Below are 13,596 nucleotides of genomic sequence, written 5' to 3' on the forward strand. Positions count from 1 at the left end.
GAGTTTTGCTTGCAAGAGGTGACCTTATCTGGGGACACCTTTCCATCATCTTGCTTCACTGACCCAAAGCTTCCTCGAGACCATCCATGGGGGATGCTACTCTAGCTCTTCAGTGCACTCAGCTCTATTCCCTTTGAGGTTTTCAAAGCTTTGGTGGGATTTATACTGCACTGTTTACCCTACAACGTCATCATGCAGGGTTTGATTTGGACTGGGAGGCCACAGCACAGACCACGAGTCCCTATCCTGGGCTGGGGAAAACCCAACAGGTTCCCTGTGCCTGTTGTGAAACCCCAGCCCTGTTTAAGCCCACTTGGACTTCTGCCCTTGACAGGCCCAGGTTTTACACACTGGCGACTTGCAACATGGAAAATACCATGCAGATAGTTGGTGTCCTTGCCAAACTCAGGGAAGCAGGGCGCAGGTCAAGAAGTGCCATTGCTTTTAGAGGCATCCTGGAGAATCACAGAATCACAGAATGTTCTGAGTTGAATCAAGATCATCAAGTGCAACTCTTAGCCCTGCACAGACCCCCAGCAATCCCACCCTGTGCATCCCTGGCAGTGCTGTCCAAAGGCTCCTGGAGCTCTGGCAGCCTCGGGGCTGTGCCCATCCCTGGGGAGCCTGGGCAGGGCCAGCACCCTCTGGGGAAGAGCCTTTCCCTGAGATCCAACCCAAACCTCCTCTGATTCAGCTTCATGCCGTTTTCTCAACTCCTGTCTGCTCACAAGAGTGAAGAGATCAGTGTCTGCCCCTCCTCTTCCCCTCACAAAGAAGTTTTACCCACAACGAGGTCTCCCCTAAGTCTCCTCTTCTCCAGGCTGGAGTAAGAAGTGTTGGTAAATTAAATCGTTGGCAATGAGGTTATGATTTGGTTAAGCTGGGGCAGTGTATTTAGGATTTTTTTGCCAGTTTCCAAATTCCCTTGAAGTAATGAAAGAAAAGTCAGCTCTTTGGTAAACATCACCTCTCACAAAAATTTCAGCTGAAAAGTAGTTGGTGACTTTAAAACCAAGCCTTTAAATAGCTAATGGTATAAAAACCACATATGTATTTATGCATACATTCATGCAAATGAAAACTAAGTTGCATTTTCACATAACTTTACAGAGGCACCAGAGTGAAACACAAAGTAATGTAGGGAAAAAAAAATAAAAAGGTCCCAACAACAATAACAATAATGAAGGCAAATCTTTAAAATCTGAGACAAGGTGCAGGAGGCAGGGGTAGAGCTCTACAAACAAAACTAAATCCAGAGCACTGTTTTTCCCCTTCACAAAGTGAAACAAGCTGCTCCTAAAAAAATGCTTCCTTGGTTTTCTGGCAATTAGTGTCCTGGAGGATTACCCTACAATCATCAGCAAGTGTTTGCCTTTCCCAGCCCATGTCACCATAGAAGTCTGTGTTTATCTACAAGGCCCAGGGGATAATTTATAAGCTGAGTGAGGTCCTGCATTCACAAACAAATGTTCCACACTGCCACCCACCCTCCTGTACTAGTTTCCTCCCCATCTACCTCCTATCCCCTGAAATATAGACAGGACCCTGCCAGGAGCATGAAGAATGAGCTTTGCAGCCTCTGAAGCGAGCACTTGCCCAACAGTTTATGTTGACACAGCAAATAAAGAGGTACTGATATGGTACCTCTTTATTGTGTACCTCAACACATCATCAGGCATCAAAAATTAGATTTCAGGAAGTAACTGAATGCAAAAAATATTTTATCACTGTTCCAGAAACCATCAAAGAGAATGGGATATTTTTTCCCCTCTGAAAACTGTTGCCTACACTCTAATTAAAATATTGCCATTTGTGAGTTTGAGGTCTACTACACAGGGTTTGCTAGAGATAGTGCTTTGTAAAACCTCTCTGCAATCAAAATCTTCCAACTTTGTTTCTAATCAATGCTACCAGTGCTTTAATGGTTTTCTGGTCCCCCTTAAAGTAATTCAACCCAAGTACATCAAAATACAAAAGACTAAGATTAGTGAGAGTGTTTATTTCTAAATTAATGTTCCCCTGATGTGTTAGAACCTCAAAATGAGAATATTAAGCTTGCATTTGAAAGAATGGGAAGCTAGTCTTTTAAAGAAAAGTAATATGAATCCTTGTCTTGATGGTAAACTGATGATACAGCTCATGACAATTAATTTGTTAATTTGAAAATTCTACTAAAAGCACCAAAGCAAAACAAAGGAAATCAATGAAAGACTTAATTCTAAAAAGAATTTGTAAGTGTGACCAACAGTCCTCACAACAGGGAATACTGCGCAACAGGTATATTGATGGATGGATAGGTTTATAGATAAGATAGATCTGTTCTCAAATCTCAAACATTAACAAGACAAGGCTTTGAGACACTATTGTTAATTAAAGTTGATGAACATGCCTGTTGAAGGTGAAAAACACTTTTCTTCCTGAGAATTCACGTCTTCTCCTTTCAGGAAACTATCAGGAGTTTCTGGAGCTTCATGGACACAGTTTGAATCTGCCCCAGGTCTAAACCCAGTCACAGGCTGTCCTCAAGATACATTAGAGAGCAAAGTTCCTTGATAATTGAGAACTTGCTTCACTCTGCCACATTTAACATTGGGTGACCTGATTTTATAAAATGTTTATGCTCAAACCAAATTTTGTTTCATCTTTGGAAAAAAATGATCTCCAGATTCAAACTCATCTTTAGCTATGAAGACAGGAGGCCATAAGGACTAAAAGTAGTTTGTCAGGGATGAACTTGGCTAGTCTGAATGAGTGCCAAGTGGTAGGGGGAAGGAAGAGGCCACCAGCTGGCTGTTATTCCAAGCACAGTCCATCTCACTTGCAATTACTGAACCCTACCAGTGATCCCACCAATGTCAATTTGACCAATTTTAGAATAAGGGGCCATTCATTCCAAGTAATGAATATTGAAACCCGGCCATCAGTTTGTGAACAAATGTCATGAGGAACCCCAATAAAGAATGTCCTTGTAATGGTGTCACTTCAGAACAAAAGCATGCAATGAGCTACCACCCATCCAGGCAGCTACAGTAGGAGACCAAAGGTTGCATGCATTTAGCCAGCAAGGAAAAGCAATATTCTTTAAGAGAGGCATTGCCTGAAGTGGATTCTTATAAAGAAACAGAATTCATGAATAAATAAACCAGATGGGAATAAGCCAGGCTAGGGAATTAACATCTCCTAGTGCAATGAATCCCCAACCTTGCTTGAGGGTTTTTCTACAAGTAACAAACACAAGAACATTAATGTTGTACCATTGTCAATCATGCCAAGGATTCTGTTTGTGTCCAGGAATTCTGATATGCAACAACACAGATCAAATCCACCAGGTGTTAAGACATTCTCAGATTTCACCAGTTAAGGTACATATTGACTGACCTGATCTGAGTCTTTCACTTGAGAACTTTTCCCTTTTCTGCAACCACAACTCATAAGCAGTTTTGAATCTCCAATGACTTTTCCCTATAAGAGATAAGGAAGGAAAAACATCAGCACACTCTGAACCACTGAAGACCAAGAGGCTTGTATTTGTGATCAGGAGCAGGGGAAGAAAGGGCAGCCTGTGGACCCTTCTTGTGCAGCTGGGAAGTTCACTTTCACTGAGGGGGAACTGCCAATCTGCCAAGAAGACTTCCCCAAAGGATAATATCCCAACATTAGGGAAGTCATACAGAGGCAGAAGGAAGGCAAGGTGTGTGGAAAACGACAGCGGTAAAGCAAAGCTGAAAAGAAATAAATTTTATTTTAACCCATGGTTCTCATACACTTGCATGAACAGGAACATGTCTAGCATACTCACCCCAATACCAAACAGCAGTGACTTGAGGAAAAGCTCATACACTACTACTTCTGTTCACCTTTACCAAATTAATGCCTACTTGCTTCTAATGTGCCCAGATTTGGTGAAATAAAGTCCTCAGGAGAGATTTGCTCCCAGTAGAACAATGGGTCCACATCACCCCTGGTAAGCCCGTGCCAGGAATCCAAGAGCACACTCTCACCTGACACTGCTGGTGCAACTCTGCAATGTCTGTGACATAGACACATAGAATGCTTGGCTTGGAAGGGACCTGAGAGATCACCCTGTTCCAACCCCTGCCATGGGCAGGGACATATTCCCCTTGACCAGGTTGCTCCAAACTCTGTCTAGTCTGTCTAATCTGGTCTTGGATGCTTCCAGGGATTGATGCTCAAACCAACAGAGATTTGCAAAGAAACAGAGTCCACTCACTGTCCTTTTACCTGTAACCAACAGTCTGGGAGAGAAGCAGACCTTTATTTTTGTTGAAAACCCATCAGACTGACTGAATATGATCCAAGCAGCAAGGTTCCTCATGCTAACAGGGTTCTTTTCTGGGGATTATTTGTCACTTTGGTTCTTCACCAAAGTATTTTTGTTGCTTATCAAACCTGGACATCTTGATAAATCACCTTGGCAGAAAGGAGCTGAGATTCCAGATGTCAAAACGCTGCTTGAATTTTAACGGCATGGAGTCAAGAAGAGCCAGTGAAGTCCCCACAAATGTATCACAATTACTTGTTTTTCGTTCGGCATGCACACAAAGACATTGCCTACTTCCAGACTTTTGCTGTCCACAGCTGAAAAATAAACACTCTTGGCATCTGCTGGGGAACAGAGGGAGAATCTGCTCGTGCGCAGCCATGAACAGTCATGAGATTTCAGCTGGATTAATTTCTATAGAAAAGAAGATCCTAACACAGTCAGTGAGTTTAGCCAAGTGGAAGCGCTCTGCCCTAAATGATGAGGAAGGGAAAGGGCACAATTAAAAGGAATTGCAGCCATTGCTCAATGTCAGGGCACAGCAGAGAGATGACCCTTGGTGGCAGGAATTAAAAACTGGCAGATAAACTTTTGGTCACCTTGGGAGAGTCTGCAACCTGCCAGGTGTGGAGAGGTCTCTTACTTGGTGAGCTCAGCATCTCACAAATCTCAGCAAGGTCACATAATGTGCAGAAAATGTCTTATTCTCTCTTTCCAAAACAGAAGCTGGGAAAAAACTACGACACTGAAAAGGTTGTACTGATACCTAATCTGATAACTACCCAAAATTCCTCATGTTTGGGCTGCTGATTACAAACTGGCAGACTCCGAGGTTTTCAGGGGACTGCTTCCAACTGGCCTCCTCTGCCTGTGACTCCCATCTGTCAAAGGTGTTTCACTCTTGCCCCATTACTACAATCCTTCAACAACTGGTCTGTAATCTATTAAAGTACTTTTTTTTCCTCAGAAAGAAGAGCTTAAACTGTAAGTTAAAGCAAGTGTATTAAAATGCTGTGTTAGAGACAGGAAACTGAGAGGGGAGAGACCCCTTTGTCTAACCACAGAGTATCTTCTAGACACCCCTCAGCATATGAGACAAGTTGGAACTATAAAAAGAACTGGGAAAGACTCACACATGTCCCAAAAGGCCACTGGATGCCTTGGGGTGGCTATAGAATAAACATACACTTGTGGTAAGGAAACTATATCCTCATATGTCTCATTGGTGCTCAGCTTGTCCCACTGTCCACTGCAAAGTTGTTATGTCAAATAAAATAATCCAACCCTTCCTTAACCACAAGCCAGGGGAAAAATATTCCCACTTTTATACCCTTCCATGGGTCTAATGCCACCTGAGCTCATGGCAAACCATGGCCATGTTCTCCTGTCCAAACAGAAGTATCACCAGTTTTATTTCACAGAGAGAAATTACAAGATGTTGCCCATACACACATGGAAAATCAAGAGTACAAGGAAAATATGAACCCAAAACCTGAGAGCTTTTTCCTTTTCCTCTGACACTACAAGAATGAAGGGGCTCTTCAATTCCCTAAAAAAACCCAAATGAAAGCAATACACTGGATAAATAATCCCACCTCCGTTTCCAGCTGCAGACGCACCTCTCTTAATGTGCTCTGGACGAATGAGCTACTACCTCCACCTTATTTTAAGAGAACTCCTTATGAGCAGATGATTAATTTGCAGATAGGTGTCTAACATTAGGCAGCTAAGTTGAAAGGCAAAAGGGAAAAAAAAAAAAAAAGCATATGGACAACATTTGCAGCCAGTCGCAACTCTGTTCCAGAGCAGATGGAAGCCTTGTCATTCAGGGGTTTCCTCACATACACCAAGCAGTTCAGTGGGGATAGGGAAAGGGGCTTCTGTTTGGATGCTTCTGTCTGGAACCAGATTAGAGGAAAGCATGCTTTTCCACAGCACACGCCTTGTGTTACATTAAACATGCATGTGCAACTTCAGCTTTTATTCAGCGATCTGAAACAGAGCCCTGCAGGGTGCTAAGGGTTAGGGAGTTTTTGTTTGTTTATCTGTATGTTATTTCACAGTTTCTAGTGCCCAAGGAGTTCATTAAGAAATTAAAACACCTTGCAGGGGCTATCCTGCTGTGGTTGTTGCGTCCCAATATTTCCCTCCTTTCTTCGTCCAGTAGTGCTTGATGCTCACAGGGGAAAGAGAAAAAGAGAGGAGCCTCATCTGACTGGGTATAGATGTTTGGTCTTAATTCATTGAGAATAATTTCTATGTTTCCTGGCTTTTTGATAACATGAGGCGCTATTGTTAAGAAGCAGGTAGGCACAAGGTTTTCCAACAGGGAAGATTGCTTTGCCTTCCGCTGACTCGCATCCACCGCCAGACATCACCCTTCACAAGGCAAAAGAGCAAGAAGGCTCCTTGACATATGTCCCATTATCCACCTCTTACAGGGAATCTGGCTGGCCTCACCCACCTCCTTACACCATGGGCTCCAGCAGCTGGCCAAAGTTTGCAGAAAAATAAAAAAAAAAAACCTCCGTAATAATAGTAACAGGCTTAATTATCTCAGCTGCACGGGTGATAGGAGCTGAGCAGTTGCCAGTTTTAACAGCCTGTGGTCGAGAAAAACTGAACTGCATCACCCAGAAGTCAAATGAGGGTTGGTCACAACTCGTTTCACGCCAGCAGCTCCAGGGGAGATGCAGGGCACGCACAAATCACAGCAGCGTTGCCCAGAGCCATCCCGTGTGGAGCTGCCAGCCCTGCTTAAAGGAGTCAGACACGAGGCACATGGCACCAGCCGGCCTCCAGGGAGCTGCCAGGCTCTCTGCTCTGGAGCTGCTGGCTGGCACTGACAGTAGGATCCTGCCTTCCAAGCCTGTGGCTGGAAAGCTCAGCCCCAGAGGTGGGCTTGGCTTAGCACTGTGCCATGCACCTTGCAGAAGCTGACAGGTCCAGCTGGGTTCTAACCTGCTTGGTTTTCATTAGCCTTTCTCTCTTTTGAGCAATGGCAATTGAAAATACTGGAAGCAGCCTTTTCCCTAGGGAGCTGGCACAACCACTCAGAGGGTGGTCGGGCACTGGAACCACCCCAGAGAAGGCCTCAAGGCCTCAAGGCCTCTGGCAGAGAAGGACTCTGCCAGAGTCCAAAAAGCATTTGGACAAGGTTCTTAGGCACACAGTATGATCCTTGGGGCTGTCCTGTGCAGGGCCAGGACTTGGACTCGATGATCTTTGTGAGTCCCTTCCAACAGGGCATGTCATTCTTTGAGCCTATGTATAGCACTGCAACAGCAAACTCTAAAAATCCCCCTGGCTGCATAAACACCATTAGGAAGAACAACACATTCAGTGTTTGTTATGCTTTTTTTGCTGTTCTGTCAGGGTGATCCACACATTTTGAAGAACCAGTACCCAAGTGCCTACAGTGGTAGAGTGGGAGAGAAGGGGGGAAAGGAAGGGAAACAAGAACTGAATCCAAGGTGGAGGCAAGCAGCAGTACAACAGACAGCTGGTGTTTGGGTGGTGGTAAATCACCCTGAAATGAGCCTCTTCCCTCAGCTCAATGAGGCCTAAACAACAAAGGAAGGCACAGCTTGCAGCCGGACAGCCTGCTAGCCAACCACAGACACACATGACAGCTTCATTCAGGAGCCCGGAGTCAATACAAAAGCTCCGAAATCAATCCGACATCCTGCGACCTCAAACAATGCGCCAAATCTTCTCAGAATTGGAGCCCCAAATGAGGGGGAGCAGCATTCAAGGGAGATCAAAACGCAGGGCTGGCATTGAAAGGGACTAAAAAGGAGAAGAATGTTCCCAGTTTATTAATGGTGAGGTCTGGCCGGCTGCATCCCAGCCACCATAGGTTACGTTCATTAAAGGGCAGCGCTTTGCACGTATTATGCAGAGCGCCTGGAGAGTATGTGTTGTGTGCGTGTGTCCGCCAGCGTGCCCCTCACTTGCTAGAGATCAGGATGTGCCTTTCTGCTTAGCACTGTTGTCTCCATCAGAAATTCCTCCTGTGTGAACTGCAAACAGGGTTTTTTCCCACTTGAGCGACTGTATGGGCACAGACGCGCACACGTACGCACGCTCTCTCTCATCCCTGAGCCTGAAAAGCATAAAGGAACTCAGACAGACTCTTTCCAACTAAAAAAAAAAAAAAAGGACAGAAAAAAAAAAAGACAACATTTCACATCCCCTTCCCTCCTGGCCATACTTTCAGCTCATACACACAAAATCTATTACAAAAGACCAAAGCATTATGTGATTGCCACTACTGCTGATGGAGTTGATTGCTCCATAAACCCCACTCCTAACATGCCATAAAAGACCTGGTCCCACAGCACAACAAATCCACAAAGGAGAGCAAAGGAAAAAAAAAAAAGAAAATCTGCTTCAGTCCCTGGAGTTGTCCCCTCCGGGCAGGATTGCCCCTGCTGGGGTAGTTTCACTTGCAGAATCTGTCTCGCAGCACTACACAAAAATGGCACCCTTCCCCCTTCGGCAACAAAAAGGCCAAGCAAATCCTTTTTATCAGCTTCCCTTTGAAGGCAGGTGGAAAAGTATAATATAGAGATACACGGGGAAGAAAAAATACCATTTGCAAAAGTACTGTTTGGATTTGTCTGTCCTAATTATCTTTTTTTTCAGCTGCCACACTTAAAAGAATCAGACCTTGAAAGTTTTCTCCTTCTCAGATGCACAGCCCAAGACGAAGAGCTTGCTAGAGGAGGTCAGACTTGAAAAATATTTCTTTTTTGGTGCTGAAATGTGAGTAGATGAAGAGAAAGGACTGAAATTTTCCATGCTATCTATGGGTCTTGATGAACACTTCCCATGAGTTTTTACTGAAGACATGTCAAAGCCTAATCACCTTTGCTTTTCATGTGTCACGCTGATCTGATATTCAGAGCAGACATGGCTCAGGAAGTGAGCAAGCTTTCTCAAATTTGGGGAATCTTACACAAACAGAAACTGAAAACATTAACTGCTCCATAGGATGCAGCAAGTCCCATATATTTTATCTCAAAATTAGGGGGAAAAAATTAGAAAAATTGTGCAGGCTCCTTCCCTGGAAGTGTTCAAGGCCAGGTTGGATGGGGCTGTGAGCAACCCCAGTGGAAGGTGTGGAAGGTGCCCTGCCTGTGGCAGGAGATTGAAACCAGATGATCTTTAAGGTCCCTTCCAACCCAAATTGTTCTGTGATTCTATTAAATGAATGACAAGGGTCCACAAAATATCTTTATGTTTATTCACACTTTATTCACACTGTCACAAGTCTACACTTTTTTTGTGACCCCTCTGGAGTTTTTGAAGACCACAAGTATGACCTCTGTCCCCTCCTTTGAGAAGATATCCCAAATTTTACTTTGTGGCAATGTCATACAGATGCCAGAGGGCAACTGGGCAAAGACAAATGTAGCAGATGCAAACAAACTTTTTTGAGGAAGGATGGAAGGTCACCTCTAAGGGCAAGACAAGATGGGGTGAGGTCCAAACCCAGGCAAGAACACTGGAGCAGTGCTCACCTGGTTTACCAACAGTAAGTCAAAAACCTTCTCCAGTAGCATTTGTAGAAAGAGGAAAACTGCATGCAGTGTGGGTGAGTGCCCAAATACCTGCTAGATGAATGGTAGGAAATGATGGAGGCTGCAACAATTACTGGCACTGCAGATGAAACAGAGTCTGCAGGGATCAAATGGAAAAAGATTCAAAATTAGGGCTTTTTTATGAGGGTAATAAAAGTGAAAACTTTTTTTTCAGATAACTAGTGGGTCTAAATGTGCAGCTTTCAAATTCAGGAAAACTGAGCTTTTATTTGGATGAACTGCCTTTTTTGTTTTATTTTATCTTGCCTGCTTTAAACTCTGCTATTTAAATAATTTAACAATCTATCTTAAATATTTCACCAATAAATCACAGCCTTGTGTTTCTGTTTCATGTTAAAACTCATCAGTGAAGGAGTGCCTGAGCTGTAAGTTAAAATTCTGCTCCACCAAGCCAGTGATGCACAATCATTTCTCTGCAGAATCTCTAGTGAATAAAAACTTCTCTGCAGAATTAAAGCCATATAAAAAGTTCTTTGTGCGGGCTTAGAGTGCAACTGCTGCCCAGGATCATCTGCACCCTGCCAAGAGAATCAGGATTTCCAGAGCTAATTGGTGCGTGGAGTTTTCCCACCCTGGCAAGCACAAGCATGGAGCTCACAGCTGAATCTCAGACACGGGCACACCCACCACTCAGGATGCTGATAACACGCTCAGAGCTCCAAATGGTCCATGTGAGTGATGATTGCATTGGGATCCCGTGCTTGTTCTCATCAAAGAGGAGCAAATAGAGAAAAATTATGATGTTGTTGGCCACAATGGATGTTTTCTTAAGAAAACCTCTAGAATTAAGGTGTTGAGAACATGTACCAAGGAATACAAAACCCACTAAGCATCAGCAGGAGTATGACTTCTCAAGTTCCTACCATTGTAAACTACATTTCAATGAAGCTGAGATTCAAAAGCAACACATTTACAAAAAGTAAGAAAAGTACACCTACCTCTCCTCACTCTCTACCAAAGTCTGAGTACATCAAAACAAAGACAAGAAGCCTCACATATTTATAATTTAGTGTAATTCCCTCTAATTTTCTTCCTAAATCATTCAGGACACATTTAAGGCAAGACTCCCTTTGGTCTTAGTCCACAAAATCCAAAATGCATGAACGATGTGACTAGATAGCCAGAAACTGATAGCTTGCACATTGAATCCAAAAAGCAAATTGACACAGAGAAAAAAGAAGGCCAAAAGAGAAGAGAATGGAAAAGGGGAGTCACTGTCAACTACATTGTTATTAAGCTGCCTTTAATTTTGTTTTGTTTCAGCTTTTTATTTTGTTTTGTTTCAAAACTTAAGAAGTTATGCATTTGATTCAAAGGACTGTTTAGTGGGTGATCTCACTTTGATGCCCATAGGAGCAAAACATACACAATCCTCTTTGCAAAGGAAAAAAAAAAATCATCTGGGCAGCACGATTCCTCTTTTGCAGCTGGGCAAAAAAACCCCTCCACATCCCAGGTCCTAAACCTGGCTGGAGCTTGCCTGGGACAGGGGGAGTGAGATGGAAATCGGAGACATGTCCTCCTCCTTGTTTGGAGGCAGACATGCCCATCTCTCCTTCCCATGTGCAGCCAACAAGACTTCCTGCACCAACTGACTCGGAAACAGCTAATTTACTGCTTTGTGTCAGGAATGCAGCCAAGGTTTCAGTCCCCTGTGCCCCGGACTCCTCTCAGCTGGGCTGCTTCATCTCAAAAAGGGTCTTCCCTTCCTCCTGCCCCTCCCCTGCAACACACACTCCTCCTCCTCTTCTGCTTTTGTAACTTATCTCCCTGCAAGCCACTTCCCAACAGGAGTTGAAATTAAACAGGCTGCCCATATGCCATGGCTCACTTGTTGTCTGTTCCCCTCACTGCCATCTGGCCTATTTGCTCAGCCAAAGAGAAAAACAAAAATAGTGGGAAAAAAAAAAGAAAAAAGAAAAAAAAAAAGAAGAAAATAAAATAAAAGACAAGAAAAAGGGGTGGGGGGGATAAGGAAAAGAAAAAAAAAGATAAATCCAGACACAATGAAGACGATGAGGGAGGTGATGATGCTGTCTCTCACATCTGCTCCTTGGCCAGGCTCCCAGATAGATCAGTAATGGAGAGCAGTAGAACCAGTGACAATTAACCCAAACATAGTCCTGTTTATTTAACCTGTTCACAGAGATCAGCCCATGTGCTGCTCCCCTGGCAAGGAGGCACCACACTCCAGCAAGGAGATTCCCACTGAGAGACTTCCAGCCAGAGGAGGAAAAGGGAGATCCTCATCTCCTGAACTGGGCTGGCAGGCAGACTGCGATGCTGGGCTAAGATTTCCTTTAACTCTCCAAGTCACCTTATTTTATCCTAGAGTAGCACAGGCTAGAGCAAGGAGAGGCGTGACTATGAGGGGGGGAAAAGTTGCATTGGATTTTGATGCACCTTCACTTCCCAAGCTCCTGACCCTGCCAAACCAGAGGAAAAGAAATAAAGCAAGTTGCAATTAAGACATAAATAAAATACACCATTATTTCCACACTGCATCTTTTAAAAAAATCATCCCTGGAAAGTGCAGACAGCAGAGATTTTTGGTTTTTTTTCTTTTTGAAAAGGGAAAAAGAAAAGAGGCTGGCTCAAGGAACTGCATGGCTCGCCATCACAAAACATTGTTGGCAGGGTGGGAGTAAGTCTGTGGGCAAAACAGAAGTTATGTTTGTTTTTCAAGCTGAAATGAAAACTTCAAGGTTAAAAAAAAAAAGAATAGATTAGCCTGAGAAATAGTTTTCTAAACCAGACAACTACAAAGCTGTTTAAACAGCAGAGTGAAAAGAGAAAACTACTTTTTCAACATCTTTTACTGATTTTTTGTTTTTCTTTTTTTTTTTTTTTTTTTTAACTTGCACTGAGATGTTGCATACCTGTGCAGATGGGTGCCAAAAGCCATACGGTTGGTTCCTCTGGAGGCAAACCCCACTGCGCCATGAGATGATGATAATTACCACCAGAGCTGCATGAGATCATGCAGGGGAATCCCCTGCAGGGAGAGGCAGCTGGGGAGGAAGAGCAGAGCTCCTCTTTCCAGGGGCTGTGCTTGGGCACAGATGCTGCCCAGAGGAAAAGGTGGTGCACAGACTGCTAGGGAAGGAGCACCTGGATTAGCTGTGTGCCCGCATCTGAGTCTTTCCCAAACACAGAGCAGAGATGATCCTCCTGAAGGCTGTACCTTCTGATTCAAGGTTGTGTTTTTCCATTGACCCAACAACAGAACAAAACTGAAGAAATTGAATGCTTTCACTCATGATCATTCCTCTACTTGCAAGCACTGATCTATATGGACATTGTCAGTCTTAGGATCCCTGTTTATCAACACCCGCATCTGTACGTGTAGGGAAGCAACATGCAGAGTGTGTCAAGGGTTGCTCCAAAGGAAAGGCTGCATTGAGTTTTCCAGATGTTGGTATTGTGATCCCTAATAAAGAATCAAAAAATCATAGAATGTTCTGAGTTGGAAGGGACCGACCACAAGGATCATCACATCCAACTCCTGGACCTTCCCAGAACAACCACAAGATTGACACCAAGATTCACACCATGTGCCTGCTACTAGAGAATGACTCTTTCCCCACCCAAACAGCCCACTTGCAGTGGTCAGAAAGAAGGAACTACTTTGTGAATGCAAAATACTTTGTAACAGGGGAAACAGAAACCAGTAGTTCATGTAAAACGGAAACACAGCAGCCTTTCCAT

At 43.8% G+C, this 13,596-nt stretch overlaps 1 protein-coding gene across 3 annotated transcripts in view; it reads right to left on the reverse strand.

The window, feature by feature from the left end:
• Nucleotides 1-13,596, reverse strand: part of SETBP1 (SET binding protein 1) — a 271,338-nt gene that overhangs the window by 216,556 nt on the left and 41,186 nt on the right. For 2 of the 3 annotated variants that reach the window (XM_063181022.1, XM_063181024.1), the window contains one exon: nucleotides 3,379-3,462. The exons of the other annotated variant lie outside the window; for it this stretch is intronic. In XM_063181022.1, coding sequence (XP_063037092.1) covers nucleotides 3,379-3,462 — 84 coding nt within the window. The remainder of the gene's footprint in view (nucleotides 1-3,378; nucleotides 3,463-13,596) is intronic. 3 annotated transcript variants of the gene reach the window in all.

Source organism: Melospiza melodia, chromosome Z (genome assembly GCF_035770615.1).
Source record: "Melospiza melodia melodia isolate bMelMel2 chromosome Z, bMelMel2.pri, whole genome shotgun sequence".
Taxonomy (NCBI): Eukaryota; Metazoa; Chordata; class Aves; order Passeriformes; family Passerellidae; genus Melospiza; species Melospiza melodia.